Genomic DNA, 26,601 nt, shown 5'->3' with positions numbered 1-26,601 from the left:
TATATGTTTAAGGGTTTTATATGAAAAAGTAGAATTTTTTTCTGCACTCACATTAGATCAGAGAGCATTTACCATGCAACGTTGGTCTCTCGTTTTTCAATAAATGCTCATTATGACGTTACCTGATTGAACCGCCGTCCACTTTTTTTTTCTTATAGCAGAAAATGTCACCACTTCTGATGTAGGCTAAAGAAACGTATCTTTGCTGCTTTGAGTATAGCTGACGTGCTGACGCACTCACAGCTTGGAACAATTAGAGCAACTGAAAAAAAAAAACAAACCCTCAACTCTCTCCTGCCAGAGGCTCGAGTAAGGCCATTTCTGACACGGAGTCACACATGGTCCAAACCCCCCCCCAAAGTGTTTCTTAGTAGCAATGAAATGCAGTATGACAGAAATGCTGTATCTTCGGGAGGATTTGTGTGAAATAGGGCATAAATGAGATCAGCGCATACACCGGAACATTTAAGTTAATTTGAGTTTCTTTTCAGAGAGGTATTCGTTTCACAACATGTTTGTTGTTGCGGTTGTAGCTTTCATTGGTTTTGAACTGCACTGCAATCATGCTGAAAGTTGTTTAATATTTTATTGCTCTCATGTAATATACATAGATGTAAGTAAGAGATTGGAAACAGTAGCAGACGATGCAGTGCAGTTTTACGCCACTCGATGTCATTAAAGAGGTCATAATGTTGTGGCTGCATGGTTGGAGAAGGCCATGGAGGCTGTCTTTACGTTCTTTGTTTGCAACTCCCCGTGAATAACACTTTTTGCCCAAACGAGTTAAAGAGACAATTCATTTGTTTTTAATGGCAATCTTTTGGCTGGTAATAGCTCAGGAAAGAGGTAAAATACTAAAGGATACCGATAAGGGTAACTTTTCTTCCCTTCTAAATGAACCACTGTATCCACTGACATACTATTATAAAATGTTATAATTAAAGTAGCAAACTTTTGAATGTCAATATGTATTTATTTACATTCATATCTCTTAACACAACTTTCCACAGTGTTATTTTTAGGTTAAAAAAATACCCATTCAAGTTACTTTTATCTTCATTCGGGATGATTTTCACACACAAAAATATATGTTCTCATAATTCTTTTGAATGAGAGCACACACACAAAAAAAATCTAAATTCCGAATATTTTGTGTTATACATGATTTCATATACATTCTAAAAATTCATAAGTTATACAATCTTATGTAAAGGAATCATATACAAATGTGTATGCAGTGCCAGAATCGGTCAAATTTGATCCGATTCACATTGCAAGCAATTTCAATTTTAACATCGGGAAATGCATTCGACAGATCAGATGTCGTTTATTGCACTTATGCCTTCATTTTAACTCTATTCTACTGAGGTTACTCACTGATTTCAGAGTTAGCAAGTATTTAAGCTTAGTGGAGGTCTCCACTCTTGTTTTCGAGCTTTTTTACTCAAGGCAGAAGCGTGCAGGAAAAGATGGGCACTGCCAGCTTTACACAAAGCCTCGCCTGCGCGACGCCCGCTCCTTCCTTCCTCAGCTATTCCCAGGCTGGGAGAGCGTTATAGTCAAATGGACGCCCATCCCGCTGATCTGCGGGTGCCCCATGGGGAGTTACCATGGCAACGGCGGCTGGTGAAGACAGGGAGACGCCAGCAGGCCCACATGGTTGTCATGGTACTAACTCTGGAGGTGGGAGGTGCCAGAAGCTGCAACGCCCTTCCCATTTTCCAAAACTAGCCGTTGTGTGTGTGTGTGTGTGTGTGTGTGTGTGTGTGTGCGTGTGGGTGTGTGCGTGTGCGTGCGTGTGTATGTGTGTACAAGAGAGAGAAGCTGACCGCCTCCACACTGTACAAGGAGCCAGAGTTACCGGGCAGGCTCTACATACTGCTGCCCACCCAATACTCCCACCGCACTTCCAAAGATGTTCTCATGGATTTGTAGAATTTAGGGATGAGAGGAGGATGTCACACTTTACATGATGCTGCAAAAGTCAAGGATGACCAAAAACTCACTACTATTAACTAATACTCTATGAGGTGTGTCGGAAAAGTTTCAGGACCGGTGTCACAATTATACACTTTAAAGCCCAGCGGTGAATAACTGCGAGTGGTTGCAAAAGAAGCGAAAGTTGTGTTCTCGTCAGGGTCCGTTCAAGGTCACAAATGTTCGCCAAACGCCAGGAAATGATGAACATTTTCAAAAAAACAAACCAAAAAAACCCCCCAAAAAACGCTGTAATTGTTTTTGTTCCTTCATTTTTACATATTATTTCAGCACACAACGACAGGCATGCTACATGTTCCTTCTAGGATGTTGGCTGTACTGCTCTGCCACTGCTAAAAAAAAAAAGGACATGTTGGCTCTGCATTAAAAAGAACAGATGTGGCGGATATTTTTAAATGTCTGTATTTCCGTTCAGCTAGCGGTGAGTAAATGCCAGAAAACCTATCTCGCTAATGAACGATCTGTTCCATATTAGAGTTAGCCTGGTAATTCCTAACTCTATATTTGCTGTAAATGTACATGCTGTAAAGACATGTTTTGTTCATTAAGACAATGAATATGAAGTTAAAAAAATATGTGAACTTTTTTTGCGTGAAATGAGAAGAAATGAAAAAAAAAAGAAAGTAGACCATTCAACAATTTGGATCAAATGGGAACATACATTTTTGTGCACATTCCTCATGATCATGCATCCACTGACTACTGAGCGTGCTTTCTTCTCATGAATGAATTGCATTCTCATTGGCTCTAATAATAATAATAATTTCGTCAATCAAAGACGATAATAAGAGGTTGCAGGGCACCCTCACACCGAACCGTTTTGTAAGATCATTTTGTCTTCTAAACTTAATGTGATGTGCTATACATGCAAACAAAGTTAGTGGAATTTTTCAAAGCCAGATCACGTCCTGATAATTATATTATTCATTCTCTGACAATTTTACTTTGATTTTGTCTTGTAAATCAGAGTTCCCTTGCATGAGTTTTCCAAATTGACAAAGTGACATTGCTGGAAGTGTCCATTTTGAACAAACAAAGTTAATGGAAATGCGTTCTGGAACTTGGAGAAAATGCTATTCGTTGACATGTTGCTTTTTTTTTTTTTTAAACACACAAAGGTAATGGATGTTTACAGTTGAATACTTTGTTGTTGAAAGTCCCATCAAGACACATTACATTAAAGAAAAAGCAAAACCAAAAAAAAAAAAAACAGGTTGAGCAGGTTGTACCAGGACGAAATGTTGACTGTAAGAATGGATTGGATGAGTGAGAGGTAAACCACGGTTAAAATGTCTTTCCAGATAATAAAAGTAATTATATTCCTCAGCACGTGGAGGCGCTGTTGCGCCTTCGTAAATGGAGTCTGGATTCCGCGTAAAGGACAGGCAGGTGTCAATGTCAGTCGCCAGGTATTTCAAGGACTTGACGTGCTCTACCAGCTTCCCCTGAATGCTGAGTGGCTGAAAAAGAGATTCGCGTTATTGCTGCCTTGCCTCTGCCTCTGCAGCACGGCTCTTTTGTTTTGGTGATGTTCAACTCCAGTGAGTTCTCACTGACGGTTTGGACCAGGTCGCTGACTGCCTGCTGGCCAAAGCATCAGAACCAGTCATGTGGGCCAGCGATGCCATGTCGTCTGCATATTTAAAAAACTCAGTGACAGTGACGGTGTCTGTGTGTGTGTGTGTGTGTGTGTGCCTTGCGACTGGCTGGCGACCAGTTCGGGGTGTAGTCCGCCTTTCGCCCATAGTCAGCTGGGACAGGCTCCAGCACCTCCCCGCGACCCTGTGCAAGGTAAGCGGTTTGGATTATGACACATGAGTTCAGAGACTTGCGTAGCTTTATTTTGAGAGGCACATTTTGACTGCACCCTCCACAAAAACCTTCCATTGTAAATAGTGTCGGGTGGGAAATAACTCATTCAGTCATCTGATTATGGATTTCATTCCACGTGATGTTGTTTAACAGGTTTTATGGCACGTTCAAACACACACGTTGTTCTTCAACCAAATTGCAGACATTCTGCGGTCATCAACAAATCATGTTCTCGTCCTGCAGGCGAAGGCATCCGCGTAAATGGTTGAAATCATCAACCGGTCAACTCGTTCAGTGACGCTCGAGTGCGGATTGTGCGAGATGCAATGTCGCATTTCCCCGGGTAGGAGGATAACTGGCGTGTTTCCTATCGTGAAGAAAAAGGCCAAGCCTGTTCGCGCCCACAGCAATGTGACTATACTCGATGTGATCACCATCCTACCATCTCAATGGGTTCACCCATCGAACTTCAGTACAAGTTGAAGGTAAACCAGACCAGACAAGATGTCAAGATACACTTTTGTCACTGTAAAAAAAAAAAAAAAAAAAAAAAAATACCATCACTTCTTTAAATTGACCAATTCCATGGTTACTTGTTGCTGAGCAAACTTCATCGGCCTCAAATCCCTTTAGGCCGATTAAAGATCGGTGTATGCCACACAAGCCAACGATGCAGCTTGATTGAGCCAGCAGGAAAACAAAGTCGCCACATGGGAAAAATCCTGCAAAGGAACACTGTAAGGATTATAAAAGAGTTTATTTCCACACTTGGATATGGAAATCGCTAATTTGAAGAACAGACATTTGACATCTGCGGCGATGACGTTTTTTTGAACTCCTTGCGCTCAATGTTGCCCACTCGGCATCCATTGCAGCCTGATCATCCTGGAAGGGGGATTCCCCATCTGCGGTCCCTTCTCAAGGTTTCTCATTTTTCCCCAGTTGTGTTTTCAGAGTTTTTCCTTGCCCTCCTGGGGGTTGAGATCAGGGGATGTCGTTTATAAGCTCTCAGCTATGGGCATGTGAAGCCCTTTGAGACTTTCCCCTGATTAAGGGCTATAGAAATAAATTTGACTTGACTTGACCTGTGTTGGACCACAAGAAGAGAGGCACGGGACCGCTGCCGGGCCCCCTGCAGTTTCCCTGCAGGTTGGTGAATGACGCGGTCAACACGAAGCAACGCTTCATTTTGGGACACCTCGACGCTGCGGGGACTTAGAAATTGAGGCTGGGGGAGACTAACTCATCCACGTGCACTCAGCAGCGGGCTGTGTCCTCTCTCCGCTCCTTTTCTCTCTCGACACCAACCGCACCTCAATGCGTCCACGTTCAACCCTGTGGAAATTCAAATTCCTTGGTATTGAATCTCTCAGAACTTGTAGAGGAAGTCAGGAAATATCTGCTTGGGGAAATCTTTCATCAAATTTCAAAGGAAAAGTAAATTGGAAAATGTTCGCCCTTTATGGATCTTGCTTCATGCACTAGTGCACAGTCATGTTGGAAGAGTAATTGTCCAAAACATCGGCCACTTAGTGCCGGGGAAAGGAATTCTGAATGCGTCAGCATATTTGCAATGTATTTCGCACTTGTAAAACGGCAGGATTGTATCTTTTACTTTTTGTTTCGCCCATTATAATTGTACTGTTGTCGTGCCATCGTGTCATTAAAATGATACAAGTAAATGACTTAATTGTCGGTTTGACGTTTGTTTTCTAATTAACTTTTTTTTTTTTTCCTTTCAAACACATCGAGTAATACTAAGGCAGTCTTTAAACAATGTCGGGGTTGGGAGAAGGAGGACCCGAATGCAGGGAGGCAGGGGAAGCAGGGCGTACTGAAGAGTGTAGTTATTAAGAATACAAAAATAAATACAAGCAACAACAAGAAACACCTGGACAAGAGATACAAGGTGGGAGGGAGCTGATTGGCCAACACTAGGGCGAGTGGAAGGCACACAGGTGGACACAATAATCATGACGAGCGCAGGACACCTTCAGTCTTTTTTTTTTTTTTTTTTTGTCAACTGAACATGCAACCATGGGTCCGTCCGTGTGTTGACCGAGGACATGGTTGGTAGGGTGCCCGTCCACATGGTGTCACTCACCACTACTGAAACAACAACAGTGTTGCAAGTGTGTTTGCTCAAATGATTAGTCCAATTCAAAGTACACGTCGAAGCAGTTGGAACAAAAACGCCACTGCAGAGTGAAGCGTCGCCAGGGTGGAAAATCCAGAATGTGCTTTTCAACTCTTGCGAATATGTGAACACAGGTTGTAATTATGACTGTATTTATTTGTACTTTTAAACATAACTCATTTCACACACTTTTTTTTTTTTTGCACATGTTTGCATGCATACACGGGCGGGCGCACGACCACACGCACACACGCACAAACAATGCACAATTTGTTCGTATGATAGGAGAGAATTGACAAACAATAAAAATAACATTCGCCATAGACTGATCTGCACTGAAAAAAAACTGTTTTAAAAGTACACTATACACCTACTTAAAAAATGTATCAGGATCCAGATCGTTTTAACACAACCACTTCACAAAATAATTTTGAGTAAATTCAACACAAGCTTTTTTTTTCAGCGTGTGTGGCCACCGTCTAATTTGGTTCTAATGAAAAATCACCACTGGCAAACGATTAGCTCAGTAAATTTCCTCACACAGGAATGGCTAAAAATAACAAATAAAATCATTACTCCTTTGAAAGCAAACACTGACAAGAAAAAATAACTTAAAACCACTTTCACAGGCCAGTCACTCCCAAATTGCGTCGCACTAATTTGTCACTTTCATCATTTCATTTCCCAGGGATCTTTTTGGTTTTTGAAGAAGAACCTAGTAGGATGACCAAGGGAAGTTTGATGTCAGGATCTCGTGCCAGTGGGTCACCAAGCGTCACCTGCAACCAAACGTATGACTTTAGTGCAGTTATTAGCTCATTCATGCAAATGAAACCCACTCGCTGGGAGCAAACAGTTTGGTGCACTTTTGAATGCAAATGAGGTTTGGATACTCGGGCAGAATTCCACAAATACAACAAAAACAAAGGAATAAAAAACAACAAAAAAAAACCAACACATATCTAAACTGAGTTCATTGAAAGATTACATGGAGGTGAAATTAAGATAAGAATGCCTTTATTGATCCCACAGTGGGGAAATTTTCATTGTTACAGCAGCAAAGATATAGGTCACACAGGGACGGCGGAATAATGTAGCCATTAATGTATAACATTGACGGCAAACATTCGGGATCAAACCTATGTAAATATAAGCAGTAACATGTGTATATACACATGTATATACACACCAACATACATCTACATAAAAAGTATGAGGAACACTCATTTTGGCCTGTACATAGTACAGAGGAAAAATACAAAATAAAAAAATTATTGTTTCATTTTATTTGGTGATATTGTTCTGTCCCACAGTTAAGCTGCCAGAGTTTGCTCAAAGCAGTGAAAGTTTGTGTCACAACTTTTTCTCACCTGCTGTTACAATAAGTGGCTTACTCGTGATGCATTCTATCATGTGGTATATGGACAGATGGACTCGTGCACAAGTAAAAAAAAAAAAGAATCCTACACATACACATTGAAACGTATTTTTCAAACAATAAGGTAGCGCGATTGGCATGGATTAGCACCAGATCAATGTGATTTCACTGGTAAAGTGGCACCGACGGTTTGACTCAGCACACTTGCCTGAGGCCACCAGCTCAGTTTACACAATGAAAGAGAGCCTCCAACTGATTAGTCGAAGAGTAGCTCAAATGACCAATGACCTCGATTTTCTTTGGTCGACGGCAGGCAAATCCCTATTTGTGCTATTTCCTTTCACGCAAATAGGTGAAACACGCTTTTCCTTTTTCCGAAGCCATGATTACCTTGAGTGCATACTCCAGCTTGATCGCGGAGCAGTTGAAGAAGGTGGGGTAGAGCTGTGGAGGGATACTGAGAACGTTGCTTATGGTGCGACCGCTCCGAGCTGAAACAGATTCTCCCGTGCCAAAGGGGATCTCGTTTGTGTGTGCGATAGCTTTCGACCGAGCGACAAACATTTGCTTCTCGCAAAGGAAGAATTTGGGCGTTACGGCTCGGTTTGAGCTGTTGACGACTTCAACGGACACTTCCATCGTTTCACCTAGGAGGAGCGACAAACGTATGTCATGTCAATGTAGTCGCATCCAACATTCATTAGGCGCCGCCAACGAAATGTGTTTACCTTGTGTCAGACCCATTTTCTCTGAGGTAACGTTCAAAGTAACCTTTCCAGAGCCATAAAAGGAAATTTGGGTTGCACATTGTCGTTCCTACGCTGCAACGAAGCAAAGTCAGAAAGCAAATCCGACAGAAATCTTCGATTGTTCATTCATTCAATCGATTGCATACTTGAAGCCCGATGATGAACATTTCTGATTTGGAGGGAAAGGGGAACTCAGTCTTGGTAAGAAGTGGGAACTCAGTCCTGCTTTTGTGGATGCTCCAGAATGACAGAGTCATTTGAGCTTGTAAACTGTATGTGATTCTGCCCCATTTTCCATCATACGACGAAGGCATTTCCCTGCAAAGAAATTAGCACTGCGTGAGTGCAAGTGTCTTTATTTGACCAGGAAATGTAGGGACAGAAGTATATGGACAAGTTCATATTTCATTTGACACATTGTTTTTTTTTTTATAGACAAGTGAAGAATTCAATACAAATTTCTTGATACTTTGTATGCCCCTAAGACTGCATTATAGTTTATGACACAAATGTTAACAAACCGATCCGCCGCATTTGTAACAGATCATCCATTCTCTGTGATTCGTTTGGCTGGTAAAGAGTGTTTTTCAATGGCTGACCTTTGTTTTTGTTAAAATGAAGAATTAAGATTCATGAAGTACTAAGCAATCTAACGACTGAAGGCGTGCGTCCCAAGACTTTTGTCCATATAGTGGACACGAGCAGTACTCACATATTTGGAATCACAAAGGTAAAAGGATACACACTTCTCCCTTGACGAATGGTTTCGGATCCTTGTAGGAAAAAAAGTGTCAGTTGAATAGTATTTGGGACAATCAGCAATAGTGCATGTTTGGAGGAAATTGTCAACTCTAGTCTAGAGCATTGTCATGATGAACTATACATTGAAACATTGCTGTCCAAAAAGAACTATAGTCGTGAAACCATTTATTTTCCTGATTAAAAAAAAAAAAAAAAACGTAATAAAAAATATCCATCCACCCATCCATTACCTATACCGCTTGTCCCCAAAAGGCAAAAGTGCTGGAGCCTATCCCAGCTGTCTCCGGGCAGTAGGCAGGAGACACCCGAATTGGTTGCCAGCCAATGACAGGGCACACAGAGACAAAACAAACATGCGCACTCACAATCACACCCAGGGGCAATTTAGAGTGTCCAATTAACCTACCAAACATGTTTTTGGAATGTGGGAGGAAACCGGAGTACCCGGAGAAAACCCACGCAGGCACGGGGAGAACATGCAAACTCCACACAGGAAGGCCGGGGCCGGATTCGAACCCACGACCTTTGCACTGTGAGGCGGACGTGCCAACCAGTCGATCACCGTACCGCCCTAACAAAAAATAAAACAAAACAAAACAAAAAAAAGACCCACTCACTTTCATTCAAAATTTGGCCATGGTGTGAATAAATTAGGGTTTCACATTAAGTAGCATCCAATTACCTATACATCATGTTTGGAAAGAAAAAATACAAACCATCTCCTTTTTTTTTATCCTGAAGGATAATGTGTTCCAAATAGAAGTATTTCTCCTCATCTTGGTGAAGCACTGTGGTTTGTCCGTCCTGATCATACCATTTGACCTCCGTCTTTCCTTCAGCATTGACCATCAGACACTGCACTTTGATCTCCTTGCTGGTCACCACAGTCACTCTCCCAGAGAGGACATCGCCAGGAGAAAAAGTTCCTCTTTCACTCGCCTGATCGTATTCCACAGAGAAAAGCTTGATAGACATGTTAAGGTCACATTTCTTCCACCTTTTTATCCATGACAAGGAGTAGATGCGGGCAGGGCTGACGCATCCAGTCCAGCAGCATACCTCTCTAAAAACGGGACTGCGTCCGTGTCACAAGTGGTCATGTGGTCCAGCCTGGAGGTGTCACATTCACAGAGGTAACCCTACCTGAAGCCTCAATTTGGCTAATTTAAATGAAATCAATCAATAAGAAAGACCGAAGATTTTTTTTTTTTTTTTTTTTTTTCAAATCACCCAATGAAGAAAATATAAATAGTCACAATGCATTTATTAATTTCAGTGTGCGCAACACATAATGCAGCTGTATGTATCATTCTTCTACACCGGCCTCAGCAATATATTGGGGTCACTGTCAATGATGAGATGTGAGTTGATGAGTTGTGTGTGTATATGTTTAACTAGAACCATATGCATTGTTATTCTATTAACATAATTCATGAACAAGCATGAACACAATTTAGATGGTTTGAAAAAAAACATGTAAAAAAATATATATACTCTGTATAAAATATACACACAATGTACACGCACACACACATAAATACGATATATAAATAATACATAAACAAACATATACTGTACTTATGAACATTAAGCTGCAATTTGCTTGCTTGTAGTTGTATGGACACTTCGTTGAATCAATTACTAACAATTACCACCGATGAACAACTTTGAACAAGACTGGATTCAATTTCCTTCCATTATGTGAATTTCATGCAAAAGATAAACAAGAGAGAGTAATAGCTTCACATTTTCATTAGCTTAGAAGTTAATAGGAGAGTCGATGGATCTGGGTTTTGGTGGTCGGTTTCCAGCCCTTTGTATTTGCTGGTTTGGGTTTGGATATAGAGCACACACGCGAATAGAGGACAGAAAAAGCCCAAAAAGATACGATACAATCAACTTTATTTATATAATGCATTTCATAACAGCAACAGCTTTAACAAAGCACTTTACATGAACAAAATAGCAATAACAAGACAACAACAAAGAAGGCGAAAGCAAGCCCAACATTTAAAATAAGGTCATTCCAGAGGGAAGGACCGGCAACAGAAAAGGCTCGATCCCCTCGGAGGCTCCGTTTCGTCCTCGGCATTTCTTTTTCCAGTGGCTGTGTTTAGGATGAATGGTGATCATATAGTGAATCTGATTGTGTAAACAATGTAATAATGTTTTGTCTTTGTAACAAATGGGAAAAGGAGAGAAGTAACATAATGCTTTAAAGCAGTCAGCACATTTGTATTTTTGTTTTTTGATTTTTTCCGGGGGGTAAAATAGTAGCCGTCTATGGGCCAGTCTGCCTCTATTTTCGTCGAGTCTGAATAAACTTTCACTCTGGTTTTGTGCAATATGGGAGCCGTGTATTCATAGTCTCAAATGAAGAGCCAAGTATGAGTCTTGAAAAATCCATCGTGTCGTGTCTTTGCCTCTGTATCCAAAGTTTCTGTACTCTTGTCTGTCTTAGCTCTCATCCCAGCAGATCTTAGGAGTATTGGAAAAGTCACAACATGATGATTTGGGTTATAAAGAAAAGAACGAAGGAGCAAAAATGAACACGAGTCGGGTTAGCGTTTCCATTTATAGCCTAGCTTATTATTGTGACCGCCTCTTTTATCTTAATAGAAGGAGCAGAAGGGAACCAAAACTCCGGTTGTGTTCTTTATCTCCTGTCTCGATTTAGTACGTGTCTACTTGGGTAATTCTACTGGATAACTTTAACCCTTCCCAATCTCGACTTGATCCACGGATGAAAGACGAGGTATAGATGAATAATTTTTGTCTGATTTGCTGTTCAGCGCTGGGAGAAGAACTTACAAATACAATGCACATCTGTCGTGTTAGTTTGGGGGGGCAAGTCCCGGAAGCACCATGTGTACACCGTGCGTTTTCAAAACATCAAGGGGTGGGGGTGGAGAGGGTGATACGTAGACTGTTGGTGATACGTAGACTGTTGAACGAAGCGTATTGATTCCAGCATTTCTATTTGTTGCTGTCTGACAGAAAATGAATCTTCAGGTAGAATAACTATTCTCTGCTCTGTGAAGTGGCCACCATACGGTTCCAGACAGACCTGTAAAAAACAAAATGTGTTACTTTATCATGCAGTACAACATATTCTCACGTAAGATGAATAGGTGGGAATGTCATTTTCAAAAAACACTTTCTTCTGCGCACAACATCCTGAACCAACAAATATGGTAAGCAGGGGTGATTCTAGGATCAGAGGTTTAGGGGTGCTGGAGTGAGGTCAACGGGTGCTACACAAAACCGGCCCACCCAGATTGACAGACTGCCCACCCAGTGAGATTCATGAAAAAATACATCATTTAAATTTTTGGGTAAATTATTATTAAATGATTTTTTGATTTGTGTTTCATTGTGTTTTTTATTTTTTTTTTATTGAATATCAACAATGGCATAATTGTGGTTGTCTAAGGAAGATCCGAACTTCATATTGCTCAGTGTGTCATTTTATTTGAATATACGATGTGTCGGGACAGGAGGACTGTGCTAAGTGAGAGAAATATTCAGGCCCACCCTGATTTTTCCAGGCCCACCCATTAGTCACGTTCTGGCTCCGCCCCTGATGCTAACCAGTCGACCACCTTGCCGCCTTTTATTATGATTATTATTATTATTATATTTGTAACGTCGAAAAGTAATACATGCAGAGTCATTTAGAATTAAGCTGATGTTTGACACCCCTGAAATAGAGGTAAGAGTGTATTTGATCATATTGTCTGGTTTACCTTCAGTATGTACTCATTGTTGAAGCCTTGTTCATTGCAGATGGTAGAAGGTAGCTGGCTTAAGGTGATCTCCTTGGTCACAGTCACTTGGCTGTGTGCCGCAACATAATCAGCCTTGTGCGGAGTTGTACGTTGACGTGTCTTGAGGATTAACCTTTGACCCGGAAGCCGTTGAATTTGCTTCCGCTTGACTGTCAACGTGGGCCTCACTGACACAGTTGACAGGTTGTTGATTGCAATTTTGACTTTGAGAGGCTCGTCTGTAGGATGAGAAAACAATTTGTTTCTGAGTACTGATTGTGTTCTCAGAAAATGTGTTTCATGCCAAGTTTCAAAAACAGAAGTGCAGTGGACTCTTCTCTGGAAGTCAGTTATTACCTGTTCCGGGAGCATGTTTTACCTCAGAATTTGAAATCCAGTTTCCACATAATGTACAGGATAGGTCAGGTCATGTCTGAGGTGACATTTTAATAACCTTACACGTGTAACTGTTGTTAATGGCAACGATAAGGTCAGAATAAAGAGTAACGAATTATGAAGGAAATACATTGATCATTTATCAAAAGTCAACTAAAATTCAAGAGTTGTACACCAAACACTCCGTTGACCCACAGTGCTTAACACATGTATTCGATTTTTTGGTGGGGGTCAAAATAATTGCGATTGGATAATTTCCCGATGATCTCTCATGGACCACTAATGTGCCGGGGCAGTCAAAGGCAAGACTATGCAGCATCATGAAGTGCTTTAACGCTAACTTTTTTCAACGTGACTATTTACTACACTGTACCATTTTGAACAGCAATGCAGAATTTCATACCAAATTTGTACAAATTTGAGCGGGCTCACTGGACTTATCTGAGAAGTCAGAAATTAATTCAACTACATAGTTATTATTATTGTTATTATTGTTTATTGAAGTTAATAACTATAATTTAACATTCCAAACAAGAACCCATGTGCTTTCACGTGTTTTGAATAGCAAAAGCTAAAAATGAATGGATCACACCAATACGTCAGTACGGTAAATATATTTCATATTGTCAAGCATCATTTTGTTAGGAGAACAAAGTTTACTTGTGTATGAACGCTAAACTAACAGAAACGCAAACATGATGTTAATAATGACAAAAGCTGCTAATTTCGGATATTTTTTTAATCTTTGAGTGCGAGTGTGTGTGCGTGTGTGTGCGGTGTGTGTGCGTGTGTGTGCATGCTTGTACAGAGCATAACAATAACATTTCTTACCTGGTTTGTAGGCAATTTTTTCGGTGTAAACATCCATAGTTATTTTCCCAGAGCCAAAGTGTTTGACTTTTTTCTGAATGCTATCATGCTGAGGTTCCTGAAACGCCAAATCCCCCGTTTAAATAACTTTGGTCCTATGCCAAATTGCCATTTATTGATATAGACAAACCAAAAGTGAAACGTGTCACCATGAGTGTAGCGATATCCATGCCTTCTTTTTGAAGGAAACTGAAGTGGGTTTCAGCCTTTCTGTCGATTTTCCGAGGTTGTTTGAGCTTTGCCTTTAACTTATGACGACCCCCAGATGAGGTAGACGTCATTTCCCTGTGAAGAACAATACGTAAAACTAACATTTGACTGCAGTGAAAGGAATAAAAAAAATATGACGGTCCGTGACAGGGGTGCAAAATACTTGTCGGGAATCTTGAAGGAAAAAGGAAACACATGTCTTCCTTTGCCAATCGTTTGGGGACCTAAAAACGGTTACCAGCGTCAAAAATATTTGTTTATAACCTCAAAATCACTGCAGTAGGAAAAATGTCATCAAAATCTTGGCAAGTCTTAAGTTGCTTTACCTGTTTTCAAGAGATCTTCTTTCACCTTATAGAATACATCGGAAGATGGGTAGTGTGTTTCAGAATATCCATTAGTTGATAAAGAAACAACTGTCTTTCGAAAATTTTCGCGTCCTTCTGCAATCAATTTTAGTGATTTGATTTCAGCTTCCTTCAAAATTTCCACAATGACTCTTCCTTGGATCGTATCTCCATTTGTGAAATGAGTTTGGCCACCGATGGCATCGTGTTCGATTAAAAATTCTTTGATGGTCATTTTCCAAAGAGAGACGAAAAGAATATTCCTGCAAGACCAAGATCGTTGGGAGAAGTGATGCACATCAGCACTGTGCTGTCTGTGTATGATCCTGATGGCTCAACCCTTGTTTAACTTGTTCATATTCGTGTGTTTATGTTGCGGTGCGGGGGGAGTCGGAGGGGGGGGGGGTCACGCATACTTTTATACATATCTGAGAGTAGACTTGGCTGTCATCACACTTCCACCAAGAGGGAACCACAAAGACAATGGGACATATTTTAGGTGCCCTCTTGGTCATGCTTTATATCATGCTAAAATCATATGTAAGATATTCTGGTGAAGTTTTTTATTTATTTATTTATTTATTTATTCATTCATTTATTTTAGCCATGTGTGGACCTGAAGATGTGTGAGTGTCTAAGAGTGTACTGTCATGTTACTGTGTCTGATTGTTGTTGGTTTTTCCGGTCCCTGAGCCTGGTGAACGGGTTGGGCCTCCAGTGCACACCTGCACGGCATTCCAATCAGCTGAGTATCTGGTGCTGGAGAAGTGGAAGCTAGTCGCTGCAATATTGTTGCTGTTTGCCTATTTCCCTCCTTCGATTGTGTGCTTGTTTTTTGTCCCGCCATGCATCACTTATGCACACAGTCTCACGCTTAAGTAATTCCAATTTTTGGGGTAATTCTTGTCGAGATTAGTCTTGTCTGTTTCTGAACCAACCTTATCTTTAATCCTTTATCGTACAGAACAACATATTCTCATGCATACTTAACAGGTTGGAATACATTTTTCAAAAAACATTACCTTGACACAACACAACCCACATGGCCACAACAATGCCAACGAATGGAACTGAGAATGGACCCAAAAGGTCCCGTAAGGGCTAAATTAGCCCCTTTTCCAACAATAAGCCCAAAAACCAAATGTCCCGGTAATATAAGTTCCTGGTAATACAAGTTCCTGTGGCCCAGGTGGTTTGCATTTCCAGCGCAACTCATAGTTCTCGCTAAATCATGCAAATGAGAGGAGGTGTTGTGTTACTTTGTTACTCATTAGTGACACCCTATGGCTCTTAAACATCATTGCAGTTAGAGAATAATTCGGTGACCTAGTGAGCTAGTAGTATCTTATCTAAGTTTAATACATATTGGATAACTTTAAAATATACAATCAATATTCAAATGTGTCAAGATGAAAATCAGAGTGAAAGTGATGTTGCTTAATGCTTATGTAAACTTTTTAATCTTTTTATTTGCTCTTTATACCGATAAGGCAGTTGAAAACTCTTCTCATTTTGCAATGTCATCCAGGCTGCAAATAGTTTTGTTCCACGACTGTTGGATGCTTAATTCTGTCATATTCAGTATATATGAAGGAAAAAAAAGGTTAAAACGGAGACAAATGTAGCAATGAAGGCGTAAAGAACTGGGGATGTAGCAATTAACAACCATGAAGTTAAGAAGTACAAAATCAATACAGATATAGTATCATCCATCCATCCATCAATTATTTGGCTTTTGACCCGACGTGAGTCCGACACTTTTCTGCTGTTTTCCGGTGTCTACTGTACTGTCTACTGTTTTAGTATCATTCATTTGTGTTTTAATAATTTATTTTCACCATCTTTGTCGTTGTATTATTGTTGTTTTTGATTAATATAAAGTCCTTTGTTACAGCTGCAGCTGTAATGAAACGCGCGATATAAATAAAATTGTATTGTGTTGCATTGTATTCATTCTAATTAATTCTCTAATTACTCTAAACAATTAAAGAAATGGTTTCACGAGATGGACATTTTTCCAAAAATTGAATGCGTTTTTTTTGCTTTTTATTTTATTTGAGGTGTTTTCTTTAGGGCGGCGCGATGGCCGACTGGTTAGCACGTTGGCCTCACAGTACAGAGGTGCAGGGTTCGATCGTTTTCTGTGTGTAGTTTGCATGTTCTGCCCGTCCCTGCGAGAGCTTTCTCCGGGTACTCTGGTTTCCTCCCACATTCAAAAAACATGCATGGTAGGTTAATTGAATGCTCTAAATTGTGTGACAGGTGTGAGTGTGAGTGTGGAGGTTGTCTGGTAATTGGCTGGCAACCAGTTCAGGGTGTACCCCGGCCACTGCCCGATGACGGCTGGGATAGGCTCCTGGATGGGTGTTTGTTTCCTAGGCAATGCGGGTCTAATTTCTTTCTGTGATTTATTATCAACTTTCATATTTGTCAGAATTACTCAAGGGGGGAAACACAATGTGTGCTCCATATGGTGGCGGGAGATCCGAATATTGGGGTGGTTTGCTCAAGCTCTGTTGGTTTGATTCCCCAAATTCCTCAAATCCATAGGCAGCAGGTCCCGCAGGTGGTTTTCCGGCAGGAACCCCAAAAGCAGGCAGGACAACTATTGGGAGTTTGATTTCCGGGTCTGTTGCATATTTGACATCCAGATAGATCTGTGAAAACGATGCTTGGTTAGTTTCTGAAATTGGTTTTAGGCTTTATGCTCCTTTTTTGTTTCTGTTTGTGCAATTGTTTTCATTACGAGTTACTGTGTGGAATAAAGCTCAAAAAGTACGATAGAACCTTCAGCCTACCTTCAGCCTGTATTCCAGCTTGATGATGGAGGAGTTCAGAATGGAGGGAGGTATATTCCTGGGGATTGTGATCACCTTCTCCATTATCTCTTTGCTACGGGCATTAACACTCTCAAGTTTGTCCTTCACAATACCCTGAGTGTGAAGTCTTCTGCGACCTTGAGCAAAGAAACTTTGCTTTTCGTACAATTCAAATTTGGGCTTCAAGTCGCGGGTTGATTGGTTATGAATTTCAACTTTGACACGGAGATCTTCACCTGCAAGGAAAGACAAAATCACACATGTGGTTACACAAGTGAGGAAGCACATGGATGGCAACTGTCAACTTGTTTTCTCCGGGTACTCCGGTTTCCTCCCACATTCCAAAAACATGCATGGTTGGTTGATTGGATACTCTAAAATTGTCCCTAGGTAGGATTGTGAGTGCAAATGTTTGTTTGTCTATGTGTGCCCTGCGATTGGCTGGCAACCAGTTGAGGGTGTACCCCGCCCCCTGCCCGAAGACAGCTGGGATGGGCTCCAGCACACCCGCACAACCCTTGTGAGGATAAGCGGGATGGATAATGGATGGATTTTAACAAGGTGGGAAACATAAATAACAATATGGGACGCTTCATTTTTTTGATCCATCTTTGAAGGTATTACCTTTCTAAATAATTACTTCTACAACATTCAGAGGAAATCACCATGTCCTATTATTGGTAAGCTACGTTTTGGACAGGCCAGCGTGGCTCTCATGTGGTCCTTGAGGGGTAACCTGGCGCCTGTGGACACTATGTTGGTGACTGCTGCTTTATACCGTTTGTCGGTACGTTTTCCATTGCTCTCGACTTTTCACCTGTGGTGTTGTAAAAATATTTGTATACAGTATATGTATATACGATTACCGGGTTGGTATCCCATTTTTTGGGTGTAAACATCCATTGCAATGGCTCCAGAACCGAAGACTGAGAGTTTTTTATCAGTGCAATCATGCTGAGGTTCCTGAAAGACAGACAGAAAGAAGAGTTTCATCTCTTGAATTAATGTGCACAAACACAACGGTTTTTAAATGGTAATTCATTTGTTACAAATTGCTCACCATAAGTCCAGGTATATCCATGTCTGCTTTGGAGACAAATGTGAAGTGAGCTTTCGCTGTTTTTGACAACTTCATTGATTGTTTAAGCTCCGCTTTAACCTTATGAACAATTCTACCGGTTGAGGATTTGAACGATGACGGCATTTTACTGCAAAGTACAATGACAGGTAACTTAATTGGCCTGAAAGCAAATAAGATACAGAATAATAATAACAGGAATAACCACAAAAGTTTACCTATTAGGGACATTGAAGGAAAAGGGGAACACATGTCTTCCTTTGGCAATAAATTCACTACCTAGAAGAGTGAAGCATAAACATAATTTGAGCTTTAATTATAAAGCTCATGACTAACATTGTCTACTAAAAGAATGGATGAATCGATAGAGCAATACATTACCAGCTCTCAAGATATGTTGTTTGATATCATAATATTTCTCATCAGACCAGTAGAAACGACTATGTTTCCCGTGACGTTCATGCCAACGAACCCTTGCACTTCCTTTTCCTATAAAGAGTAGAGATTGGATTGGCGTTTCTTTCGAGACCTCCACGATGATCCTTCCATTGATTGTATCTCCGTTTGTGAAGACGTTTTGACTATTAATGGAGTCATATTCAATTGAGAAATTTTTGATGGTCATTTCCCAGAAATAATTGTAAAAAAATACAAGTACATATTCCAAAAAGCACCTTGTAATCCAAGCAGAAACAGACTGTGTGGTTGAGCTGACAGAGCTACTATGAACAGGTGGCGGTGAAGCATGCAGGTCGTAGAAAACTTGTTCTTCTTGTCTGTCCCGAGAGTTAGAGTTAGAAAAACAATGGACTTCTTCAATTGTGTCAGTTTTGACAGATCTCTGAACAAATGGTCACATCATAAACAGTTTTTCTTCTCTGACACACCTAGATTTGAAAAAAACAAAACAAAAAAAACAGGGCTGCATTCTCACAAATGCTTCTATTTAATTGTGCGATAACAGTGCCTAGTAACATTTGACTATCTGGTTTGTATGCCATTTTTTAAATTCATTACAGTAATTCCTGCTTTATTGCGAGTATTGGGGACCAGATGCCGCCCAGGAAATAGTTTAACACACAAAAAAAGGAAAAAAAAGGCACTTAGATGTTGAGAATTCATGTGGGTGGAGTCAAACATTTAGGTCCACCCAACATTGAGCCACGCCTCCAACTGCGCTCTGCAGCCAGGGTTTACCCATCTGAGGTGAGGCTGGCCGCTCGCTTTTGCACTTCCTGTCTGTCCCGTGTATTTGAGCAGGAATTGTGCAAATTTTGCTATTTTAACATTGAACTCATGGACATTCTTGGATTTTAAAAAGAAAAACAATACAAGCACCGACCATAAAACTAAAATGGAAAAGAATGTTAATGTTAACCATTCATTTTTGTTATTGTTGTACTCTGCAATAACAGACAGGTCCTGTCAGTGGCTAAATAAGAATAAGAATAAGAAGATCACACAGAGACGGCGGCATAATGTAGCCGCAAACATTCAGAATCAAACCTACGTAAATATACGCAGTAACTATGTGTATATATACACATGTATATAAACACAAACATACATCTACATATAAAGTTTGAAGAAACACTCATTTTAGCATGTACATAGTACAGAGGAAGAAAACTGTATCCAAAGATTTAACTGAGTGAACAAAGGCGTAGCGCGTACAAACTATCTGTCAAATTTGTAAACGGTTTCACGGGATGCACACATTGCCATGTAAAATTCGGGTTTGGTTATGTTGAAATGAAATACTGAATACTGTACCGTTGACCATTGGTTTACGATGGGTAAAAGGCCGTCTGAAACCACACGTTCGCATAGGGCATCGACACACCTTCGCACGGCACTAAGAGTGCGCGAGATAAAATGGTGACGGAACAAAGAGACAGATGGCGTGTTTGTCTTGCTGCAGGTGGGTCATTTAAGGACTCAAACACACAGTGACTGTTTTATTTGAAAGCAAGCTTCAACCAAGCGTTTTTTTTTACAGTGTTCAAAATGTTGTTACAAACAAATAAAATTGCATGTTCTATGTAGGAGCTCCTTGATTTCATAAAATGCACATTTTTTATACATAGAGATACAAAAAAAAAGATCCACGCAGTAATCTACTTCGCGTTTCATTGATTTCATAAATGCACATTTTTTTTCATTAAAAAAAAAAAAAAAAAAAAAAAGGATCTACGCAGTAATCTTCTACTTCGCGTTTACGTCTCTCGTCAACAAAACGGCCGTCGATAAATTATGGACTTGGGGGTCCGTTTGTACTTGATCAGTTTAAGTGATGATTACACAGACGGACGAAAAGCCACTTCCGTCTGTGCTTAGTTTGTCTTTTTTTTTTTTTAATTTTTTTTATTTTCCCATCTATCATCTAACGTCAGCAAAACAAGCGCCCGTCAGTGACGGACAGACGTACCAGTCCGTCATTCAGATGGAATGTTCGCTTCTGGTTAGTACTTAATGTTGATGTAGCAGTTCTCTCCTACAGTGAAAGAAAGTAAGACACTGCGGTTTAAGATGCTTGATCCATGATTAATTGAATGCTTTATTCTTACCAAAACAAAAAAAACCAAAACATTGTTCAATTTCCTGATGAAGAAATGTTTTGGACTTGTTGAGTGTCCAGTACTAATGATATTTTTCAATATTTATCGGGTGCTGACGAGAACCAGAGGGCGGGAGCACATTACGCCAGTTTTGAAATTGCTGCATTGGCTCCCTGTGTGTTTCAGGATCGATTTTAAAGTACTTTTATTAGTTTATAAATGTGTTAATGGTCTTGGGCCATCTTATTTATCTGATTTGCTTTTATCATACCAGCCCTCGCGGATCCTGAGGTCCTCTGGCGCCGGCCTTTTATTTATTCCAAGGGTGAGGACCAAAATGCATGGCGAGGCTGCATTCAGCCGTTTTGGTCCTCACCTTTGGAATAGCCTGCCAGAGGACGTCAGGTCCGCAGAGACTGTTGATATTTTTAATAGGAAGCTCAAGACACACCTTTTTAGTTTGGCTTTCAACAACTTTTAAATAATTTATCTTTTCTTTTGATTGAAGATAATTCTATGTTTTGCTTTGAATGTTTTAAAGCACTTTGAGTTGCATTTTTATGTATGAAAAGTGCTATATAAATAAAATGTGATTGATTGATTGATTGATATTTAGATCTTGCAACAGTAAAAGCCCCTTATGTAAGAACTGAAAGAGACAAAGCCAAATGAACAACTAAACGTAGTAAAGAAATCAGAATGTATCAACTGCTAATCATGAAGTTAAAAAGTAGAACATCGGCAATAATTAATGCACACATCAAGTGAGTATTAGGTTTATTGTTAGCGTTTTGGTTACAATTTCTTTCAGCGATGAATGGTCACCTTCGATATTTATAATAACTCAAGGTGGGATACTCCGCGTGTGCTCCATATGGCGGAGGGAGATCTGAAGACTGAGATGCTTTGCTCCAGCTCTGTTTGTTTGATTTCCCAAATTCCTCAAATCTATATGCAGCAGGACCCGGAGGTTGTTTTCCTTCAGGAACTTCAGAGGCAGGTAGGACAACTATTGGAAGTTTGATTTCTGGGTTTATTGCATATTTGACATCCCCGTAGATCTGTGAAAATGGTACTATGTTAGTTTCTGACATCGTTTTTAGGCTTCATGTTCCTTTTAGTTGTGTTTGTTCGACTACCGGTATTACAAGTTATTGCATCAAATGGATTAACCTTGATAAAAGTAGAACACAGAACCGTCCTTCAGCCTACCTTCAGTCTGTATTCCAGCTGGATGATGGAAGAGTTCAGAATGGAGGGAGGCAAACTCCTGGGGATTCTGATCACCGTCTTAACGGTCTCTTTGCTACGGGCAGCAATACTCTCAAGCGTCTCCTTGAGGATGTTCTGTGTGCACACTTTCCTGTTTCCTTGAGCAAAGAAACTCTGCTTTTCGTACAATACAAACTTGGGCTTCAAGTCGCGGGATGATTGGTTATGAATTTCAACTTTGACCTGGAGATCTTCACCTGCAAGGGAACACAAAATCATATGTGTAGTTGCACCAGTGGGCAAGTACATGGATGGCAACTTGACTAGTTGATTTGTTGGACACTACTGTACACTGTGATAGAGCGGGACAAATGTCTCTGGCCTACTTTGTTGTTTATACGTAGATGCTTAAATTCCTAAAATAATCAGCATGTCCTCATGTTGACCGATGTGTATAATGTGATCTGTAATAAATATATCTTCATTAGACATGTAAAAAAAAAAAAAAATTGATAATATATAGACCGTAACTGCCTGTTTGCCATGTCGCCAGTGACGAGTTGAAACAGGGAGGGGCGTGGTAAATATTTTTCTTATTGGCCACTAATTTTCTCGGGGAAAACCTCTCAAAACCTTCTCAAAAGCCCTGGTTACAAAGCACAAATGTCCGCATGACAATAAAGAGAAAAATACCACATCTCCACGCAGCCAATGACGCTTATGATTGGTTACGATACAAACAAAATATTGATTCGCAAAGAAAGGGATAGAAAATGCTTGTCAATCCAATGATGCATTGTTTAGGGTGAGGCTTTTTTTGTGATTAGATTTACGACAAATTGGCCCGCCCCCTTTTGGAGCTCGGCTTGTTATTTTTCCGGTCTCAGCGGCGTACGTCACAGGAGGGAGGCAAGCGAGGTAATATTGCTCGCTTTGTCAGTTCTGTCGTCTAAAACTGCCACCAAAATGCAAATGCACATCACTACTCTTGTCCACTTCAGCCTGTGAAAGTATAAAAGTGTTCTGCACAATAGTTTGGATTTATTGACATAAAACGTGAGCTCATCGTGATCACCTGTTAGGGTCTGTAGTGATCGATTGACTAGGCGAGTCGGCATGCACCGAACACACGTGATCACACATTAGTGAGTGTCGTGCAAGATCAAGACACAAAGCGCTGTGTTCAAAGTTCTCTACTAGTATCGGTAAATGGCATCGGTGCATTATTTATACTGATACCGATACCAGCGTTTTAATGACGTATCGGGCCCCTTCCCGGTACCAGTATCGGTATTGGTGCCACACTAAATTTTACAGTGTTTAGCAACAATGGCTAAGACGTTTCATGGCCCAATGCCAACCCTCTACAAGTGGATACGTATGTATGCGTGCTTACCAGGTTGGTATCCCATCCTTTTCGTGTAAACATCCATTGCAATGATTCCAGAACCAAAGACTGTGAGTTTTTTATCGGTGCAGTCACGCTGAGGCTCCTGAAAGAAAGAACAGATCAATTTCTTGACTTAAAGTGGGCCAAATTTAAGTCCTATAAACAGTTCAAACTGTGATCAATTACTGTTACAAAACTTCTCACCATAAGTCCAGGTATGGTCATGTCTGCTTTGGATACAAATGTGAAATGGGCTTTTGCCTTTTTTGTCAACTTCATTGACTGTTTAAGCTCTGCTTTAAGCTTATGAATAATTTTACCAATGGATGACTTAAATGAGGATGGCATTTTCCTGCAAAGTACAATATACATGTAACTTCATTGGCTTGAAAGAAACTGAGCCAAACAATAGTAGACACTGAAATAACCACAGTACAGTGTATATAGTACCTGTTAGGGACCTTGAAGGAAAAGGGGAATACATGTCTTCCTTTGGTAATAAAATCAATACCTGGAGGGGTGAGACATTTGTGATTTATAATAATAAAAGATCATTACCAACATTGTCTACTAAAATAATGCATAGAGCGATGTGTTACCGGCTCGCAAGATACGTTGCTTGATTTCATAATATTTCTCGTCAGACCAGTAGTACCCGCTGCTGTATTGCCCATAATACTCATGCCAGCAAACCCTTGCATTTCCTTTTCCTATAAAGGTTAGCGATTGGATTGGCGTTTCTTTCGAGACCTCCAAGATGATCCTTCCATTGATTGTATCGCCGTTTGTGAAGACGTTTTGGCTATTAATGGAGTCATATTCAATTGAGAATTTTTTAATGGTCATTTTCCAGAAAAATAAACAAATTATTTAGTTAAGAAAAGAAATACAAGCACGAACTACGAGAGCCTTTGGTTATTCCAAGCAGAAGCAAAGTGTCTGGCTGAGTTGACAGAGCTACGACGAGCAGGTGGTGGAGGGGATACAGATCCATAACCGGTTTTTCCTGTCTGTCACAACAGTGTGGAACACACAAAGAAAAATGCAGCCGCAACATGGATGAACACGAAGCATGAACAATAATGGCACAACAGATTCAGAGAAGCGAGATTTGAACCGTGAGGCGGACGTGCCAACCAGTCGACCACCTTGCCGCCTCACCAGCTTGTGTCATTTTTGTGTTTTTTTTTGTTTGTTTTGTTATCTCAAATAAGATGACGTAGTTACTATGAAAGCTACAAACAAGTGGTATCGATGAATTAATTACCGGTAATGCTCTACTTGGGTGACTACGGTCTGTTGCTAGGGTAGAGGCTATCCTTATGCATTGGATAAGATGCCTACCTGTCTTTTGTGAAGTTATATAAGCTGTGTGTTTCGGTAAACGAATGGACTTCCCACTCACACAGAGAATGTGTCGTGTGATTATTTTCCACAGTAGTGGTCCCATTTACAAAAAAAAAAAAATGTTTTGTCTTCTATTCAGTACAAGCACAACAAAAGTTAATAAAACACAGAAACTAATTCGTGCGCGAGGAAGATTTTACCAAGCCAAGATAGAAGAAAATAAGTATTGAGATGGACAAAATAATTTTTACTACCAGCTGGTTACCAGCTACCAGCAGGGTAGTGGCATGTTGGTGTTGCTCGATGGCTTTGGCTCAGTTGGGAGAGCGGGTTACCCAGTGGCCGAAGAGTCGGCTGTTTCAATATTGGCTGTTATGTTTTGCTCCTTCTGCCAGCAGCACGAAAAAAAAAGAAAAAAAAAGTACAGTACTTCCGGTTTATTTATGAATCGAGGTTGAAAAATTTTTATTTTGAAAAGTGACCGCATTCTCTCCATCTATGACTGACTCTTAACACACGTCAAGTTGTCTCCGTCGCGTAACGCTAATATTAAATGCACAAAGCTAGCAAATGAGTAAAATAGAATAGACGTATTTGGAAAATTCCCACATGGTGATGACATATGAGCATATAGATATTCTCCCATTTGTGCTTAAGTAATTTTTCAAATCTGAGGGTGGCCATAATTTCCGAATCATGGAGTTTTCCTGAGACGTGAATTCCATCGAGATCTATCAGGAAATAGGTCACACTTTGAATGTTAAACTAACTTGCATAGTGGATCCCCAAGTTATAGCGATTGTCGCCAGTGACGTGTGTGCGGTTCATCTGCAGGTTACTTGGAAGGACCATGTATTTTTGCATTCACTTTTTAGAAACAGGTGCAAAGCAAAAGAGAGTTGATGAGGTTGCCTAGCAAAGCATTTGCGTGTATGGCGCGCATGTGCATCAAATACTACAATAATTACAAATCACGGTGCCATTATTACGACGACTGTAGTTGTTTTTGATCAGCGATTCAAAACTCCAAGCCGCCATCAACATGGAAATGCTCCTCACAGGTGAAAAAAAAAAAAGCCCGTTCGTACCGATCCTTGTTTTCACCAACGAATATGATGTTGACTTTCAGTCGTTGGTGTGATGCAAAGTGACCCCACACAGAGTCAACGCAGATGGCGCGAAAGGGCAGCGAGTGACGGAGAAGGCAGGTGCAACGCAACATGAATCAGAAGAACAAGCAAAACAGTGGGGGAGAGGAGGACGATGGCCAAGCTGTCATCAATGCTGGACAACCCGGCCCACCCCCTCCAGGGCACCCTAAAAGCACTCCACAGCTCCTTCAACGACAGACTGTTACACCCTCGCTGTGCAACGGAGAGATTCCGCCGCTCCTTCTTGCCTGCTGCTGTCAGACTCTTTAACAAGAACATTGTGTACAAACTGGCGGACATTAGTGCAATCGTGCAGTCCTGCACCTGAGCTTATATCGTGCAATACCCAACATTACCCACTATTGTTAGTCTAGTTTTATTTTTTATCAAATGCTGTACCTTATATTTCACTGCAGCACTGCAGCAATGTCACTTACTTAGAGTATTTTTCCTCTGTACTATGTACAGGCGAAAATGAGTGTTTCTTCATACTTTTTATGTAGATGTATGTTGGTGTGTATATACACATAGTTACTGCGCATATTTACATAGGTTTGATCCTGAATGTTTGCCGTTAATTTTATACATTAATGGCTACATTATGCCGCCGTCCCTGTGTG

At 40.5% G+C, this 26,601-nt stretch overlaps 4 protein-coding genes and 1 long non-coding RNA gene across 10 annotated transcripts; 1 reads left to right on the top strand and 4 right to left on the bottom strand.

Annotated features, from left to right (window-relative positions):
* The first annotated feature begins 3,499 nt into the window (after nt 1–3,499).
* On the top strand, nt 3,500–5,495 carry LOC147146997 (uncharacterized). Its single transcript, XR_015086880.1, has 2 exons — nt 3,500–3,789; nt 4,054–5,495. It is a non-coding gene; the product is annotated as an uncharacterized LOC147146997 (long non-coding RNA).
* Nucleotides 5,496–6,039: 544 nt separating this feature from the next.
* Nucleotides 6,040–9,848, bottom strand: LOC147146996 (arrestin domain-containing protein 3-like). The gene is made up of 6 exons (XM_086029935.1): nt 9,553–9,848; nt 8,787–8,847; nt 8,221–8,392; nt 8,054–8,141; nt 7,716–7,972; nt 6,040–6,726 (listed from the first exon to the last, which is right to left on the bottom strand). The coding sequence occupies exons 1-6, from the start codon at nt 9,809–9,811 to the stop codon at nt 6,625–6,627; spliced, it is 939 nt and encodes a 312-aa protein (XP_085886061.1). The 5' UTR covers nt 9,812–9,848; the 3' UTR covers nt 6,040–6,624.
* Nucleotides 9,849–10,721: 873 nt separating this feature from the next.
* Nucleotides 10,722–14,760, bottom strand: LOC147146995 (arrestin domain-containing protein 3-like). Its single transcript, XM_086029932.1, has 6 exons — nt 14,406–14,760; nt 14,243–14,303; nt 14,019–14,154; nt 13,831–13,927; nt 12,583–12,842; nt 10,722–11,903 (listed from the first exon to the last, which is right to left on the bottom strand). The coding sequence occupies exons 1-6, from the start codon at nt 14,659–14,661 to the stop codon at nt 11,721–11,723; spliced, it is 993 nt and encodes a 330-aa protein (XP_085886058.1). The 5' UTR covers nt 14,662–14,760; the 3' UTR covers nt 10,722–11,720.
* Nucleotides 14,761–15,863: 1,103 nt separating this feature from the next.
* LOC147146994 (arrestin domain-containing protein 3-like) lies at nt 15,864–19,364 on the bottom strand. 2 transcript variants are annotated; one of them, XM_086029933.1, is made up of 7 exons: nt 18,998–19,364; nt 18,705–18,812; nt 18,542–18,602; nt 18,306–18,453; nt 18,112–18,208; nt 17,225–17,481; nt 15,864–17,083 (listed from the first exon to the last, which is right to left on the bottom strand). In XM_086029933.1, the coding sequence occupies exons 1-7, from the start codon at nt 19,068–19,070 to the stop codon at nt 16,841–16,843; spliced, it is 987 nt and encodes a 328-aa protein (XP_085886059.1). In that variant the 5' UTR covers nt 19,071–19,364; the 3' UTR covers nt 15,864–16,840. The 2 variants fall into 2 exon arrangements, with proteins under 2 accessions (XP_085886059.1, XP_085886060.1); XM_086029934.1 differs by having other exon boundaries at nt 18,705–19,134.
* Nucleotides 19,365–21,633: 2,269 nt separating this feature from the next.
* LOC147146993 (arrestin domain-containing protein 3-like) lies at nt 21,634–25,352 on the bottom strand. 5 transcript variants are annotated; one of them, XM_086029926.1, is made up of 7 exons: nt 24,828–24,877; nt 24,083–24,493; nt 23,934–23,994; nt 23,688–23,835; nt 23,490–23,586; nt 22,094–22,350; nt 21,634–21,942 (listed from the first exon to the last, which is right to left on the bottom strand). In XM_086029926.1, exons 2-7 carry the CDS (start codon nt 24,327–24,329, stop codon nt 21,703–21,705), a joined length of 1,050 nt encoding a protein of 349 aa, XP_085886052.1. In that variant the 5' UTR covers nt 24,330–24,493; nt 24,828–24,877; the 3' UTR covers nt 21,634–21,702. The 5 variants fall into 5 exon arrangements, with proteins under 5 accessions (XP_085886052.1, XP_085886055.1, XP_085886054.1 ...); XM_086029929.1 differs by lacking the exons at nt 24,083–24,493; nt 24,828–24,877 and adding an exon at nt 25,085–25,352; XM_086029928.1 differs by lacking the exon at nt 24,083–24,493 and having other exon boundaries at nt 24,828–25,050.
* Between the last annotated feature and the right edge of the window lie 1,249 nt (nt 25,353–26,601).

This window comes from Filicampus tigris, chromosome 5, assembly GCF_054856515.1.
Source record: "Filicampus tigris isolate MCC_2025a chromosome 5, RoL_Ftig_1.0, whole genome shotgun sequence".
NCBI lineage: Eukaryota > Metazoa > Chordata > Actinopteri > Syngnathiformes > Syngnathidae > Filicampus > Filicampus tigris.
The sequence above is the reverse complement of the archived record's forward strand: the minus strand, read 5'-3'. Positions and strand labels throughout refer to the sequence as shown.

Bases quoted from the DNA above. Each gene is read 5' to 3' on its own strand.
- LOC147146993 (XM_086029926.1), bottom strand. From the start codon at position 24,329: ATGACCATTAAAAAATTCTCAATTGAATATGACTCCATTAATAGCCAA. The intron at 22,351-23,489 runs GTAAGCACGCAT...GTTCCCTTGCAG, and splicing joins AAGGATGGGATACCAACCTG to GTGAAGATCTCCAGGTCAAA. The intron at 21,943-22,093 runs GTAGGCTGAAGG...CCATTTTCACAG, and splicing joins AGCTGGAATACAGACTGAAG to ATCTACGGGGATGTCAAATA.
- LOC147146994 (XM_086029934.1), bottom strand. From the start codon at position 18,948: ATGACCATCAAAAATTTCTCAATTGAATATGACTCCATTAATAGTCAA. The intron at 18,603-18,704 runs GTAATGTATTGC...TCACTCTTCTAG, and splicing joins ACAACATATCTTGAGAGCTG to GTAGTGAATTTATTGCCAAA. The intron at 17,482-18,111 runs GTAATCGTATAT...CTTTCCTTGCAG, and splicing joins AAAAATGGGATACCAACCCG to GTGAAGATCTCCGTGTCAAA.
- LOC147146996 (XM_086029935.1), bottom strand. From the start codon at position 9,811: ATGTCTATCAAGCTTTTCTCTGTGGAATACGATCAGGCGAGTGAAAGA. The intron at 8,848-9,552 runs GTTTGTATTTTT...TTTTCCTACAAG, and splicing joins GGATAAAAAAAAAGGAGATG to GATCCGAAACCATTCGTCAA. The intron at 8,393-8,786 runs GTGAGTACTGCT...ATTTCTTTGCAG, and splicing joins ACCTTTGTGATTCCAAATAT to GGAAATGCCTTCGTCGTATG.
- LOC147146995 (XM_086029932.1), bottom strand. From the start codon at position 14,661: ATGACCATCAAAGAATTTTTAATCGAACACGATGCCATCGGTGGCCAA. The intron at 12,843-13,830 runs GTAAGAAATGTT...CTCATCCTACAG, and splicing joins AAAAATTGCCTACAAACCAG to ACGAGCCTCTCAAAGTCAAA. The intron at 11,904-12,582 runs GTAAACCAGACA...TGTTTTTTACAG, and splicing joins ACAATGAGTACATACTGAAG to GTCTGTCTGGAACCGTATGG.